This window comes from Rhinoderma darwinii, chromosome 9 (genome assembly GCF_050947455.1).
Source record: "Rhinoderma darwinii isolate aRhiDar2 chromosome 9, aRhiDar2.hap1, whole genome shotgun sequence".
In the NCBI taxonomy this organism is placed as follows: domain Eukaryota; kingdom Metazoa; phylum Chordata; class Amphibia; order Anura; family Rhinodermatidae; genus Rhinoderma; species Rhinoderma darwinii.
In genome coordinates, this window is record NC_134695.1 from 65,662,644 (window position 1) to 65,678,590 (window position 15,947).

General features: G+C 42.0%; 1 protein-coding gene across 2 annotated transcripts in view; it reads left to right on the plus strand.

Annotated features, from left to right (window-relative positions):
* The window catches only part of IFTAP (intraflagellar transport associated protein), a 40,969-nt gene that overhangs the window by 6,817 nt on the left and 18,205 nt on the right, over positions 1–15,947 (plus strand). For both annotated transcript variants that reach the window (XM_075838026.1, XM_075838027.1), the window contains exons 2-5: positions 3,327–3,474; positions 9,241–9,374; positions 9,995–10,060; positions 15,060–15,129. In XM_075838026.1, the coding sequence (XP_075694141.1) occupies positions 3,342–3,474; positions 9,241–9,374; positions 9,995–10,060; positions 15,060–15,129 (403 nt within the window). In that variant the 5' untranslated portion in view covers positions 3,327–3,341. The remainder of the gene's footprint in view (positions 1–3,326; positions 3,475–9,240; positions 9,375–9,994; positions 10,061–15,059; positions 15,130–15,947) is intronic.

The following is a 15,947-nucleotide window of genomic DNA, read 5'->3' on the forward strand; positions in this document are numbered from 1 at the left end:
CTGGAATTCAGGAGGAGGTCGGGCGCATGACACCGGCTCTAGAGTCAACAATTGTAAAATATTGCAATCTGGTAATATAACTTGATTACATTTTTTGCTATTTTCACAGATTTTTCAGTTCTTTGTACAGTGTTGCGCTGTTGTTACCTGGAAACTGTCAGCAAGCTGCTGTTGATGGATCTTTTACGTGTTATCATTCGGTACTATGAGTGCATAATAATATAACTGTGGTGAATGGGCTGAGGGTTATAATGGCTTATTTCCTCCATAACAAGACAATCCCTTCTTAAAAGGAAGGGCGTATGGACAGGGGTGCCCAGTTGGGGAACCCCTTTAACCCTTTCGCTACCGCAACAATTTTCACACTTGATATACACATACACAAAATCATATTATATCCCCATACTTATATATTTTCTGAAAGTAGACGCCTTACCCATTGTTAAAATGCCACCCTGCACTTTACACTTACGGGCGCCTTCATGCAAGTTTGCATCAAATCATAATATTGTGTAAAAAATGTATAAATGGTCGTGTTTGTGGTTGAAAGTCTGACCCAAGCAGAACATGAGACGCACAACCCCACCGACAAATAAAAGTACAAGATGTGCGGAGTTCATACGTGTCACTCGTGTCTACAGGCACAAATATTCACTTAATCACCGGAATTGAGACCAAAAATATCAGCGATCCAGATGCCGAAAATATCGGAGTCATGGAGTCAAACGGTTGCGCAGTGAGCGATTAGTGTGTAACTGTTCATCTTCCCCTCTAGTAGGAAAAAAGACCCCCCCCTAGATGTGACAATCAAGTAGCAAATACCCTCTCTGTTAGGGTATGTTCACACGCACTAATTACGGACGTAATTCAGGCGTTTTTGCCCCGAATTACATCCGAAAATAGCGCCTCAATAGCACTGACAAACATCTGCCCATTGAAAGCAATGGGCAGACGTTTGTCTGTTCACGCGAGGCGTAATTTACGCGCCGCTGTCAAATGACGGTGCGTAAATAGACGCCCGCGTCAAAGAAGTGACCTGTCACTTCTTTGGCCGTAATTGGAGCCGTTATTCATTGACTCCAATGAATAGCAGCGCCAATTACGTCCGTAATGGACGCGGCGTTCAAGCGCCTGCACATGCCGTTACGGCTGAAATTACGGGGATGTTTTCAGGCTGAAACATTTCCGTAATTTCAGCCGTTACGGACGCCCTCGTGTGAACATACCCTTAAGGGTGTGATGACAAAATCAAAAATTCCTGTATCGCCCCCTGGGGTCACTGTAGGTTTTACAGGTGGAGATGACAGTATCATAGTTACATAGTTACAACGGTTCAAAAAAGACACATGTCCATCAAGTTCAACCAAGGGATGGGAAAAGGGAAGGGATGAAACAAAAATTCTACACATTGACATAGGAGCTAATATTTTTTTGTTCTAGTAAATTATCTAAGCCTTTTTTTGAGCCATCTCCTGTCCCTGCTGTGACGGCTCCTGCGGTGACGATTCCATAGATTCACAGTTCTCACAGTATTCACCATATTATTTGTATGTGCCATTAATATATTTATATAAGTTAATCATGTCCCCCCTTAGTCGTCTTTTTTCTAGGCTAAATAGGTTTAATTCTTTTAATCTTTCCTCATAACTTAGATCCTCCGCGCCCCTTATTAGCTTCGTTGCTCTTCTTTGTATTTTTTCATCCTTTCTATGAACTGGAGCCCAGAACTGAACTGCATATTCTAGATGAGGCCTCACTAAGGCTTTGTAAAGTGGCAATATTACATCCCTGTCCCGTGAGTCCATGCCTCTTTTAATACACGACAATATCTTGCTGGCCTTTGAAGCAGCTGATTGACATTGGGCTGTTATTTAGTTTATGATTTACAAGTTCACCCAGATCCTTCTCAACAAGTGACTCCCCCGGTGTAGCGCCCCCTAGGACATATGATGCTGCAGGTTGTTGGTACCCATATGCATAACTTTACATTTATCTACATTAAACTTCATTTGCCAAGTGGACGCCCAAACACTCAGTGCGTCCAAATCAGCTTGAAATTTACGAACATCTTCTATAGTCTGAACTATATTACATAGCTTGGTGTCATCTGCAAAAATAGAAATAGTGCTATTAATCCCATCCTCTATATCATTAATAAATAAGTTGAATAATAGTGGTCCCAGCACTGAACCCTGGGGTCACCACTTATTACCGGGGACCATTCATAGTAGGAATCATTGACCACAACTCTCTGGATATGCTCCTTGAGCCAATTCTCAATCCAATTACAAACTATATTTACTAACCCTATGGTCCTTAATTTACCCATTAGACGTCTATGAGGGACCGTGTCAAATGCCTTTGCAAAGTCCAAAAATACTATATCCGCAGCGGCCCCTCTGTCTAGGCTTCTGCTCACCTCTCATATAAACACTATATCCGCAGCGGCCCCTCTGTCTAGGCTTCTGCTCACCCCTCATATAAACACTATATCCACAGCGGCCCCTCTATCTAGGCTTCTGCTCACCTCTTCATAAAAACAGATCAAGTTAGTTTGACAACTTCTGTCCTTAGTAAAACCGTGCTGGCTGTCACTTATAATACTATTTTTTGTCACATAATCCTGTATATAGTCCCTCAATAGCCCCTCAAACATTTTCCCCACGATGGATGTTAAACTTACCGTATCAGGCAAGGATCTTTCTCCCTGCTCTCAATTGCAGCTTCCCTCCTCCCTCCCTTGATATCCCGTTTATTTACATAATAAAAAGTTCCCAATTTTTCTATTATACTTTGTGCTTAATTCTCCACCATTTTGTAGACCTCTACTTGCTGCCAGTGAACAAAAACATATATATTTTTTTCCATCCTGCACAAACTTAATTCTTCTCACAGCTGATGAACTTCTCACACTATATATTCAGTATAGACAATCCCCTGTGAGCCAAACAGTCTGAAATCCCATCCGAGATATTTTGCCTACACTGATACATTGTAAGGAAGGGAAGGAGAGATTCGTGCTGCTGGTGTATTCAGCTCACACCACATTGCCTCTAGTAATACATTAAAACCAACCCTCAGCCATGTGAGCAAGACCTGGTTATGATGGGTTTTTAGCCTCATGGTGTAAACAAGAAGATTTTTATTAATGAACAGCAAGCAGAGATCTTGAAAATGGTGTAAATTGGAAATGAGACCGTGTTTTGCAGGGTGACTTCGGACTCATAGACCCCAGTGCGGACCTGCCCGGTGTATAATTTCAGCTGGTGCGTAACTTTCATTGTAGGTTTGATTCTGGCTAATGCATTTTTCCTTCTATTTTGCAGGTTGGAGCTCCCATCATGCCGAGCTCTGATGGTTCACCCTCTGTCGTAGCAGATGAAGAAATGGCGAATGTAATTTTAAGTCGATTCATCAGCATCCCGGAACAGACATACGAAGAATTCCTATCAACATTTACCTGCCCTCCACAAGGTACAATCAAATAATAGACAAGGTGGCCCACTAATATCCTGCAGTCTTTTAAAGGAGAGCTCCGGGCAACACGTCTACACTCATACCCAGTGCAGGAGCGGAGGGGGCGGTGCATGACACAAGGATTCTCTCTTTCTTGAATCCCTGTGTCACGCTCTGCCTTCTCAGGCTAGGTATAACAGCTCTTAGACCTGCACCGATTTCCAGAACATGGGTCACCCCTGCCGATCTGCTGTTTGAAGGGGCTGTGGCGAGCGCTGATTTCCTTCATCGCAAACTCCGCTCCATACTGCACAAGGCTGTCATGTTCGTAGCGGCGGTGCACCGTATTATAGCTAACGGGAGGAAGCTGTAATACTGTGCACCGCCACTACAAATGTGATGGCGTTGTGCTGAGCTGTGTGCGCGCGATGTAGATGAAGCAGCGTTTGCCGGAGCGCCGTTGCCCCTTCAAACAGCTGATCGGGCCCTCATTGATAAGATATTGATGGCCTATCCTGTCACCGGATAACCTTTTTAACAAAAACATTTTAGGCTGTGTTCACACGGTGAACTTATGTAACGGCTCTCCCTTCCCCATGTGATCGAAACGCTCTGCCAGCATTGTAGTTTAGTGCTACTACTTCAGTGCTGGTCGTGGCGCGTCGACTTACGCCTCATTCACACGACAGTCTGCGCCGGCTGGGTCTCGTCCATGAACCGTAGAAAGATAGGACATGTTCTATCTTTCCACGGATCGGAAAGTCGGGTCCGTTTTCACAGACCCGATTCACCCACTAAAGTGAATGGGTCTGTGAAAACTATCGGGTGCCACTTGGATGCTGTGAAAAACGGCCCGAGTGGCACTCGGTCGTGTGCAACGGCCATTACATTTGATGTCTACATTCCTGCCTTGTGTATCTTTTTACGTGATTGATTTTTTTTGTTTCCATTTTGGAGATACAATGTAGCAATAGAAATGCGTTGGTCTAACAATGAAGGTACAAAGGACAAATATTGCGCTGTGTAAAGATCGTCGGTAATAAAGTATACCCATTGTTTTCTACGTTTGATTCCTGAAATGTGCAGATAGAAGGCCAGTGGGTGGAAAGTTGTGGTTTTACGGTCTGAGCGTACAGAGTCCCCCGTGATTATTCGAAGTTGTTTTTAGTTCACAGCCCACTTGGCAACATCTGCTCCTTCTATCTTAATGTTATTGTTTTGTTAACCAGGCATAAAATAACTGGAAAACCTGCGCTACCCCGAGTACGCCATCAAAACGTCTTCTGGATTAGTCTGAACAAATATAGGAAATATATCACTAATTTAGAAAATTGTGCAATTAAAAAAAAAATTACATACAAAAAAGAAACAAAATAAATCTTTATCAGGGTGGAGTTTGGCTCTGTTCACACTTGCGTTGTAGTTTCTGTTTACAACTTGATTTACAAGGGGTCCGCGGGTTCTGCAGAAGTGCCTGTAGTTTTGGCAGACAGAATTGTGCAGCATGCAGCGCCATTTTTCTCATCAAATTTGATGGATTCTGTGACGGAGGCTCCAACGCTGATGTGAACATAGCATTGTTTAAAGGGGTTGGCTGGCCACGGGAACATTTTTCATGCTCATGACCTATCCACAAGATAGGTCATCAGTATATGATCGTTGGAGGTCCGACACCCGCACCAATCAGCTGTTTCGGTTGCCTCCGGGCACCGGAAGTTATGCAGTTGCCGGTGTTGGAAGCAGATGGCTCCGCACACTGCATAGTGGCCGTACTGCAGCTCCGCTGCTATACTGTGACCGGAGCCATCAACTTCCGGTTATCCTGTCACTAAAAATTGATGGCCTATCCTCAGGATAGGCCATCAATAGCTGATCGGTCCGGGTACGACTCCCAGGACCCCCGCCGATCAGCTGTTTTGAAGCTGTTTTCATTTCTTCTTGCTGACTGTGAATCGGCGACACGTAAGTAGCGGCGATTCACAGGTATTGCAATCTTCTCCCATTCACTTGAATGGGAGAAAAGGCTGTAATACCTGTGAATCGCCACTACTTCCGTGTCTGTCGCCGATTCACAGTCAGCAAGAAGAAATTAAGGGGAATCCGCGCTCGTACGAGCCCTGCACCCACTTCAAAACAGCTGATCGGCGGGGGTCCCGGGAGTCGGACCCCAACCGATCAGCTATTCATGGCCTATCCTGAGGATAGGCCATCAATTTTTAGCGACTGGATAACCCCTTTAACCCTAAACATTTTATAGAAAGAACTCATTTGTAACCCAGTACAGAAATGTATTGTAGTGGGAAAAAGATTCCTGAATGAGTTATACAGTAATATAATCTTCTAAAACATTGGAAACCTGTATTCTTATGGCACTGGCTTCATTTAGGTTGACTCTTGTTTTTCTATTAAGAGGGATCTCGTCAGTCAGGCACATTATGTCCAGTTTAATTATTATATCACTGTGATGTTCTATAAATAATGCAATATATTCTCATTAAGAATACATCAATCTGGTCCTTTTTTTTTTCATTAGAGGTAATGAAAAGTCCCTTTCGTAAAATGTTGAGATAAAAAAGTAATTCACTTGTTTTTACTCGATGGGTGAAGAGAGGGACAAAGAGGGACTTCAAGATGAAAGGCTATAAATCCTAAACTTCTCAAAGTGTATTTTAAATTATGAGCTAAAAATATCCTACCGTTTTGTGTCTATATTTTATATGCAAGTCCATGTGTCTCCATGGTTACAGACTACAAACACGCCCTGTGTAGTCTGATTCTACGATAATATCTTACTCTCTTCCATCTGCCCACTCTCTTAGTGTTTGTAGATTATCAAGAGACGGGAGGCCAACACATGATTGCAGGATCAGTCTACACACTGAGTTTGTTTGTAGTCTGTAACCATGGAGACACATAGGTTTGCATAGAAGCTGTATACATGAAATGGTATGGCGTTTTTAATCCAGAATTTTTTTTCAAGGTTGTTTCAGTTTTTATTTTAGATATACCAGAGCAATAAGAAAATGGTTGTAAAAGTTGACATATCCTTATAGTGGTCCAACCAAAATATAATGCAATGGTGGACATATTCTTCGTAATTGCCCTACCTTTCGGTTTTGGCAACAAGTTCTTGCATCACTCATCCAGCGAGCTGATCATAGTGATTAATTTCTGCTTCGAGCCAAGCCTGGTTGGCCGTTTGTAGCAGGAAAGGGACCTTTTTTTCATGCAAAGTGGCTGTAAATCTCGAAATGCCGGTGCTGTCCATTTTGGTTTTTATACCTATCGTGTCATCTACAGTCTTCAGAATTTGAACATAGTTCTCCAATATATCTAATGAGGAAAGGGTTCGAATGAAGGGCCACCACCCATCATGCTTTAAGTTCCTGTTATTAAAATGAAAACTTCCTTCTCCAATCAAGATCCTTCTAGAGTCAGACTGGCGCACAAGGGTACGAGAAGAAGGTGGGCCCAGGCTCTGACACGTTAATGGGCCCCTGATTCTACAGGTTTCCAAAGGTCCAGCAGAAGACAACCTGGATCTGACTTTGAAGCCAATCACTTGCTCCTAGGGTCTATTTCTTATGGGTTGGACCACAAATAACCTATAAGACCTTATTGATTTTACCTCCTATATGTACAATGATTAATAAAAGGTGGACGAGTACATGTTCTGTATAGATGGAGGGTGGTCCATGAATCACTTCCTCTCGTGTGCCCAAGGTACCCCAGTCAAACACTGTCTGTGATTTGAGGTCCTTCTACCGTAGAAGTTGATCTAGTGAAGTCTTTTCCACCACTCATAAAATATTCACCGTCCTGTCTTGACATTTCCGACCTTTGGATTTTCTTCTCTTGACTTTTAAGAGTCCATAAAATTCAGGAGAGTCCTTATAAAATGGACTTTTGACCTATTTTGTTCCTATTGAAATTCTCAGACCTAAAATAAGTTTATTAGACTTTGCTTTTGTCAACCGCGAGAGAGTTAAAAATTCACCTTTCATGCCGGCCCGGCAAAACACGTTCCACATATAGAAGCCTCTCGAAAAACGCATTGCTGTCTAATTCACAGCAGGCATAGCAAATGAGATTTTTCCTCTATCTTTGTGCTTCTGAAAAGAAGACGGTTTTTTTTTCTTCTTTTTTACAAGGGCCCCATGTTGGGTAAAAAAAAAAAAAAGATATAAATATTTTATAAAAATAAAGGACAAGCTTTCATTTCAGTGTTGAATAAAACCGTCTAGTGTAAGATCCTTAACAAATCTTTTGTTTCACGGATAAGCTCGGAAGGAGTCTCTCTCTTGGGTTCCTCATTCTTCCCCCTTCTGTAAAGCCCCATAGAGAGATTACCAAAAAGGTATTCTATCCGCCTTTGTGCACTTGTAGCAAGATTAGGCTCCACATGAAAGGTAGGTGAGAAGGGCACCCAGCAAAATAAAAGTGTCAAATAACATGAATCAAGCTCTTGCATGGCCAGCCGGTGATTAGTAATTGATGTTGGCTTGGGGCTCTAGGATATAGGCAATAAACTCGGAATTGTCTTCTTCTCCGGGGACCGGATACATCTCATTTGAATGAAAGATTCCCTTTATTGTTTGATATGAAGAGCTAAATTTGAAGACCGCAGGATTTTTTTTATTTCAATCTTCAGAAGAATATTATTTTCATACCTGATACATATCCGGCTGTGAAGGGCCATCTCGGAACAGATGTCTTTTTTGTCTTGACGGAAGATGCTTAAGCAAGGATGAAACTTTTATGAGGGGCTTAGCAGAAGGTAACAAGCAGCAGGGAGGGAGAGAGAGAAAGAGTAGGGGATTGGAGCACGTGAAATTTATTTTTTTTGGATTGTTTTTTTTTTAATCTATCATGCCCCCTAGTGTTTAATTCCAGAGGACGTTTGATCAAGCACAACACGCCACATGTAGCATAAATTAAAAAAATATGCTTCCATTCAGATGGCCGACACGTGAAATCACTGGAGGCATGGTAATCGGCAAGTGTCGTATATATTATTTCTCGAAATGAGCATCTGGGGCATGCTGGGTTAGTTGGCAGGAGATTGTTTTGATAAAATAATCAGAAAGATATGTTTGTAGCATTCATAAAAATATCGAGAGCCACAGACATACTTAGTAAGGTTGAAATCGAGTCCATCAAGTTCAACCTATTCTACTACAATGTTAATTCAGAGGAAAGTAAAAATCCCAATAACCTCATATTAGAGTGAAGTATACCCTCCCGGCTCCAGGGACGTAGAGGACGCCTCATGGTAATGGTCACAAACAGTAATGGTAATGGTCATAAAACAGATCAATAGAAAGATCGCTGTGCTGTCCATTCATAGGCAATGGTTTTCCCCGAAATGTAGTTCCCCAAGTTTGGTCATCTTTCTTGGCCCTACAATCCAACGCGTAATTATCTCCGTCGCCCTCCTCTGCACCTGCCTTTCTTCAGCTGTATCCAAAACTGTACGCAATATTCCATGTGTGGACTGTGCATGCCTATTTTGAGGCGTCCCGTTATTTTATTTTGGCTTGGCAGCAGCTCTCTGACACTGGTTGCTAAAGTTAAAGTTTGCCTCCAATTGTGTTCTCCTCCCCGACCTGACATTGGGTGTGGAGAGAAGCCGTTGGACACCCTGGCAACCGCATAGAGTGTATCCTGCATGGGTCGTATTACTCACACATCGGTTGAGTGGGTGATCACTAGTGGAGGTGCACTTGAAGTTTACTGTCCACAAATATTTCTATGCTGCAGCTTACAACCATAATTACTTACTAGGATCACATAGGCAATGTTCTGAGGTCGTGTTTGATGACTCGCAAATAAAGAAGACCTCTTTGAAGAAGATACAAACCACGAAAGAAGCACAGGATAAGACAGATGTTGCTAACGAACAAGATGAACCCGAGCAGGTAACAGATCCATCCTTATATCCCATTTCTGAAATTCGCTCTGCTTAAACTGAACCACAAGATGGTGCAGATCATACTATGTAGGATAATACCTGTGCTACTGTTTCTTAAAGAAAACCTGTTACCTGCCCGAAAAACTGCAGCTGACATCTCAGGCGCCTCACATATTCTGACAATTTTTTTTTTTCTTCTAGCCCCCGCCGTTGCTGAGATATCGGGACCATTATTTTTGGTGCCCGGAATGCAAATAAGGCCTTTAACTGTCAAGTGGGTGGATAACAGCTGTCACTTTATATGGGGTAACCGCCCACTTGACAATCAAAGGTCTCATTTGCATATCGGACACCAGAAGTAAAGGTCCCGATATCTCAGAATTGGTGGGGGCTAAAAGAAAAAATAAAAAGCATCAGAATCTATGAGGCTCCTGCCATCTAACTGAAAAGTCAACTGCAGTTTTTTGGGCCCTCTTTAAAGAGATTTTCTGGGAGTTTAAAGGGGTCGCTTCATTGGTAACTCAGGCACTTAGACTTGCAGAGATTTCCTGTTTGGGAGACTATATGGTGGGGGTTGCTCCATGTTAGTGTGTTTTTAGTAGTCGATAACCTCTCATTATTTTGTAGTTGACAATTGGTGAAGGGACTACAGTGGGTAACTGTCACAGCCTCACTTATTTTGGAAGAGTACAGGTGAGTAGTTCTATTTGGGTTGGGGTAGTAACTCTGCAAAAAGTCCAATTCAATGTAGTCCAAGAAAAGAGATCTTTGTGTAGTTTGAGTGTTTAACCCCTTCCCGCCATTTCACGTACAGTTACGTGATGGGAGATGGCCTTTTCCCGCATCTCCACGTAACTGTACGTGATGGAGATGAAGCTGGCTCAGGAGCTGAGCCAGCGACATCACCGCCGGGTGACAGCTGTATGTTACAGCTGGCACCCTGAGGTATCGGCCAGGACCGGAGCTAGCGTCCGATCCGACCGATTAACCCCTCACATGCTGCGTTCAATAGAGATCGCAGCATGTGAGGAGTTTATAGCCACCGGCGCCCCAGCAACGTGATCGCTGGGTTGCCGGTGGCTGCAAATGCGATCGGAGGGCTAATACTTACCTCCCGGTCCACCAGTAACGGAATCCTCCTATGCCCCGTCGTCGGCGGGGCCCAGGAGGCTTCCGGTACCATCGGCAAGATGGCGCCGGCTCAGCTTCCGGCTCAGAAACTGAGTCGGCGTCATCAGCAGTGGGTGTCCGCTGTATGTTACAGCGGACACCCCGATCTAACGCCAGGAACCGGAGCTAGCTCCGATTCCTGGCATTAACCCCTTAAATGCAGCGATTCAATGCAATCGCTGCATCAAAGTGGTTTGTATGCAATCGGCAGCCTTGCCATGCGATGGCAAGGCTGGCGACTGCTACTATGGCAACAGGATGCCTAACAATGGCTTCCTATCTGCCATTACGTTAGCCGATTAGGCCCCGCCCGGAGGCGGAGCCTGATCGGCTTGCTGTCAGTGAACAACTGACAGTTCTAATACATTGCACTACATAGGTAGTGCAATGTATTAGAACATCAAAAAAACAGTTGGACCTTCAAGTCCCCTAGTGGGACTAAAGAAAAGTGTAAAAAAAAAGTGTAAAAAAAGTAAAAATAAAAGTTGTAAAAAATACAATAAAAGTTTCAAATAATAACACAAAACACAATCGCCCTTTTTCCCTTATCAAGTCTTATTATTGAAAAAAATAATAAAGCCATACATATTTGGTATCGCAGCGACCGTAACGACCTGAACTATTAAAATATTATGTTATTTATTCCGCACAGTGAACGCCGTAAAAAAAATAACTAAAAAATACTGACTTAATTGCTATTTTTTGGTCACTTTGTCTTCCAAAAATTGAAATAAAAAGTGATCAAAAAGTCGCATGTACCCAAAAATGGTACCTATAAAAACTATAACTCGTCTCGCTAAAAACAAGCCCTCATACAGCTCCGTCGACGAAAAATTTAAAACCGTTATGGCTCTCACAACTTGGCGACAGAAAAAATCCATTCTCTTTACAAAAGTTATTTTATTGTGCAAAAAGTTGTAAAACATAAAAAGTGCTATAAATTAGGTATCACCGAATCATACTGACCCGCAGAATAAAGGTAACGTGTAATTTATAACGCGTACTGAACGCTGTATAAAAAGAACTAAAAAAATATGCCAGAATTGCTGTTTTTTGGTCACCTTGCCTCCCAAAAAAAAAAAGGATAACAAGTGATCAAAAAGTCGCATGTACCCCAAAATGGTACCAATAAAAGCTACAGCTCGTCACACAAAAAAAAAATAGCCCTCATACCACTACGTCTATGAAAAAATAAAATTAGTCAAGGCACCAATAAGCCAGGAAATAAAAATATGCAGTTGTGCCCGAGGGGAACGTTTCTTCTGTTTCAAGTGGCGAATTATCAAGGCCCCTAAAATTAGGGAACCAGGAAGGGGAGGGTCCAAACATATCCGCTGGAAGCGAGGGCGCCCGTATTATACCAGGACAACACTTTCCTGCAAAATTCCCCAAACTGCAAAGGTGCGGAGTGTGGACCAAAAGGGGAATAAGTAAAGACCATTTATTAGTGCGACACCGGCCTGTGCAGAAAGGATTGTGTCACAGCATAACACACATCTATGGATTATTTTATTGTTTTTTTTTTACCCCACTATACCACCTGACTATGCCCCTTATATACTCCGCCCGCCTTACATGTACCCCCACATTATAAACGGAAACACCAGTAAGACTCCAAACAAAACTACTACAAGCAAAATCCACGCTCCAAAAGCCAAATGGCGCTACCTCCATTCTGAACCCTACAGTGTGCCCAAACAGCAGTTTACTTCCACATATATGGCATCGCCATACCCGGGAGAACCCTTTTAACAATTTTTGGGGTGTGTCTCTCCAGTGGCACAAGCTGGGCGCCACATATTGGCATATCTATTGAAAAACCATTTTCACTCTGCAACATCGCGTGCACACCAATTTCTGCCAATCACCTGTGGGGTTAATATGCTCACTACACCCCTAGGTGAATACCTTGAGGGGTGTAGTTTCCAAAATGGGGTCACTTCTGGGGGGGATCCACTGTTTTGGTCCCACAGGGACTTTGCAAATGCGACATAGCGACCAGAAACCAATCCAGAAAAATCTGTACTCCAAAAGCCAAATGGCGCTCCTTCCCTTCTGAGCCCTACTCTGTGCCTAATCAGCAGTTTATTACCACATATGTGGTATTGCCGTACACAGGAGAAGTTGCTTTACAAGTGTTGGGGTGCTTTTTTTCATTTATTTGTTGAGAATATGAAACATTTTCAGCTAAAACTACGTCTTATTGAAGAAAAAGGATTTTTTTTATTTTCACTGCCCAATTCTAATAAAATCTATGAAACACCTGTGGGGTCAAAATGCTCACTACACCCCTAGATGAATTCCTCAAGGGGTGTAGTTTCGTGAATCGAGTCATTTTTGGGGAGTTTCCACTGTACTGGTACCTTAGGAGCTTTGCAAATGTGACATGGTGTCAAGAAACCAATCCAGCAAAATCTGTGCTCCAAAAGCCAAACGGCACTCCTTCTCTTCTGATCCTTGCCGTATGCCCAAACAGCAGTTTATGACCACAAATGGGGTATTGCCGTACTCCAGAGAAGTTGCTTTACAAATGTTGGGGTTCTTTTATTCCTTTATTTGTTGAGAAAATAAAAAATGTTGAGCTAAAGCTACGTCTTATTGGAAAAAAAGGATTTTTTTTATCTTCACTGCCCAATTCTAATAAAATCTATGAAACCCCTGTGGGTTCAAAATGCTCACTACACCCCTAGATGGATTCTTCAAGGGGTGTAGTTTCCTAAATGGAGTAACTTTTTTGGTGTGTTCACTGTTTTGGTCCCTCAGGGGCTTTGCAAATGCGACGGGGTCTCCGCAAACCATTCCTGCTAAATTTGAGCTCCAAAAGCCAAATGGCGCTCTTTCCCTTCTAAGCTCCGCCGTGTGTCCAAACAGCCGTTTATGACCACATGCAGGGTATTTTTTTACTCGGGAGAAATTGCTTTACAAAAGTAGTGGTGCATTTTCTCTTTTTAGTCCTTGTGGAAATTAGAAAAAATAAGCTAAACCTACATTTTCTTTGAAAGAATGTAGATTTTCATTTTCACGGCCTACTTCCAATAATTTCTGCAAAAAACCTGCGGGGTCAAAATGCTCACTATACCCCTAGATAATTTCCTCAAGGGGTATAGTTTCCAAAATGGGGTTACTTTTGGGGGATTTCCACTGTTTTGGTGCCGCAAGAGCCTTTCAAACCCGACATGGAGCCTAAAATATTTTCTAATAAAAAGGAGGCCCCAAAATCCTCTAGGTGCTCCTTTGTTTCTGAGGCCGGTGCTGCAGTCAATAAGTGCACTAGGGCCACATGTGGGGTATTTCTAAAAACTGCAGAATCTGGGCAATAGATATTGAGTTGCGTTTCTCTGGTAAAACTTTCTGTGTTACAAAAAAAATAGATAAAAAATGAATTTCTGCAAAAAAAAAAAAGAAATTTGAACATTTCACATCTACTTTGCCTTAATTCCTGTGAAACATCTAAAAGGGTTAAGAAATTTCTAAATGCTGTTTTGAATACTTTGAGGGGTGAAGTTTTTAAAATGGGGTGAGTTATCGAGGGTTTCTAATATATAAGGCCCTAAAATCCACTTCACAACTGAACTGGTCCTTGTAAAAATAGCCTTTTGAAATCTTCTTGAAAATGTGAGAAATTGCTGCTAAAGTTCAAAGCCTTGTGATGTCATAGAAAAATAAAAGGATGTTCAAAAAACGATGCCAATCTAAAGTAGACATATGGGGGATGTTAATTAGCAACAATTTTGTGTGGTATTACTATCTGTCTTACAAGCAGATACATATAAATTTAGAAAAATGCTAATTTTTGCAATTTTTCGCTAAATTTTGGTGTTTTTCACAATTAAATACTTAATGTATCGAGCAAATTTTGCCAGTAACATAAAGTCCAATGTGTCACGAGAAAACAATCTCAGAATCGCTTGGATAGGTAAAAGCATTCCGGAGTTATTACCACATAAAGTGAAACATGTCAGATTTGAAAAAATTGGCTGTGTCCTGAAGGCCAAAACAGGCTGTGTCTTGAAGGGGTTAACAAGGGTGGATGATTTATGACCATAGTCCACTATGCTGTGTCTGGCTTGGGTAGATTTTTGATAGGCGACCTCTTCGCCTTCACTTACCTCGCTCATCATGATTGACAAATTTCTCCCTATGCAAAGAATTGGAATGACCGATCAATCACCGTGACGAGGGTGGGAAAAGTGGAGAGAGACCGCCCAGCCCCATTGGACACACCTCCCCGAGCCCGCCACATTACACTGGCCGTGACTGCATGGCCTTTCACAAACTCATGCTGCCCTTAGAGGGCAATGTAATCTTTTTGCCAGGTTCCCTTTTAAGAAGGTTCCTTTTTACTTATTTTACATTTTATTTTTACACCCATTTTGTTTTGTGGCCCTAGCTGTATAAGAAGGTGTTTAGATGATATTGTTGTGAGTTCACAGACCGAATTGATCGCCGTCAATTTCTTTGGTATTCTTCTTGTAAAATACATCTTTTGTGTTCTGAGTTTGTTTTATTTCTTTTTCTCCAGGTTGACAATTATTTCAATTCTTCAGATATCGGCGCTGATTCGGACAATGACGATACAAGTACAAGTGTTTGTACGTTCTTATTTTTGTCTGTTACTGAAGCGCTTGTTCAAAAACTGGCTGAATGTTCGTATAAACCTAAAAAGTGACCTATGAATTAATATTTCCAATGTTGCCAGTGTATCATTCTCACTCCATGTTCTTTAGGTCAAGTTCACACACAAAGTTTCAATGCAGTTTTTGGTGCAGTTTTTGACTTTTATTTTTTGTGCCAAAGCAACTGTGGATCAAAAGGGAAGGAAAGGTATAAATAAAAGACTGAAGCATCTCCTTTTTTTTTTATGTCCACCTCTGTGTTTGGCTCATAAAACTGAGACAAAAACGGCATAAAAAAATGTGTTTGATCCTAGCCTCAAAGGGGTTGTATTCTTTTGGCAATCCTTTTTAATTAGTTTCCACGAAAAATAAGCTGATCACAGGGTGCCCCACTGCGCAGACCCCCAGCGATCACCTAATCTGGGGTGGAACCTAGCACTAAGTGATCAGTTTCCCTTCAGCGCCACCACAGGAGAAATTAAGTAGTACATGATGAAATCAATGGATTTTTCATGTAATAAATGGATTTTCTGAGTTTTAGACACTTTTTGTAGCCACTCTTCGCTCCGGTTTAGTTATGGAAGTCCTAAATGAAGGACTCCCCTGTATTATCTCAGATTGCCCTAATAAGGTATTTAAAAACAGGTTTTCTAAACCATACAACCCCTTTAAATGTTTTTTTATTTTTTTTCTAACCTCATTCTTGATAGCAGATATTCCTCCGAACATTTAGCCCCCTTTTGCCGGTGATATTTTGGGCCTTAAAGGCGTGTTTCCAACTCAGACATTTATTG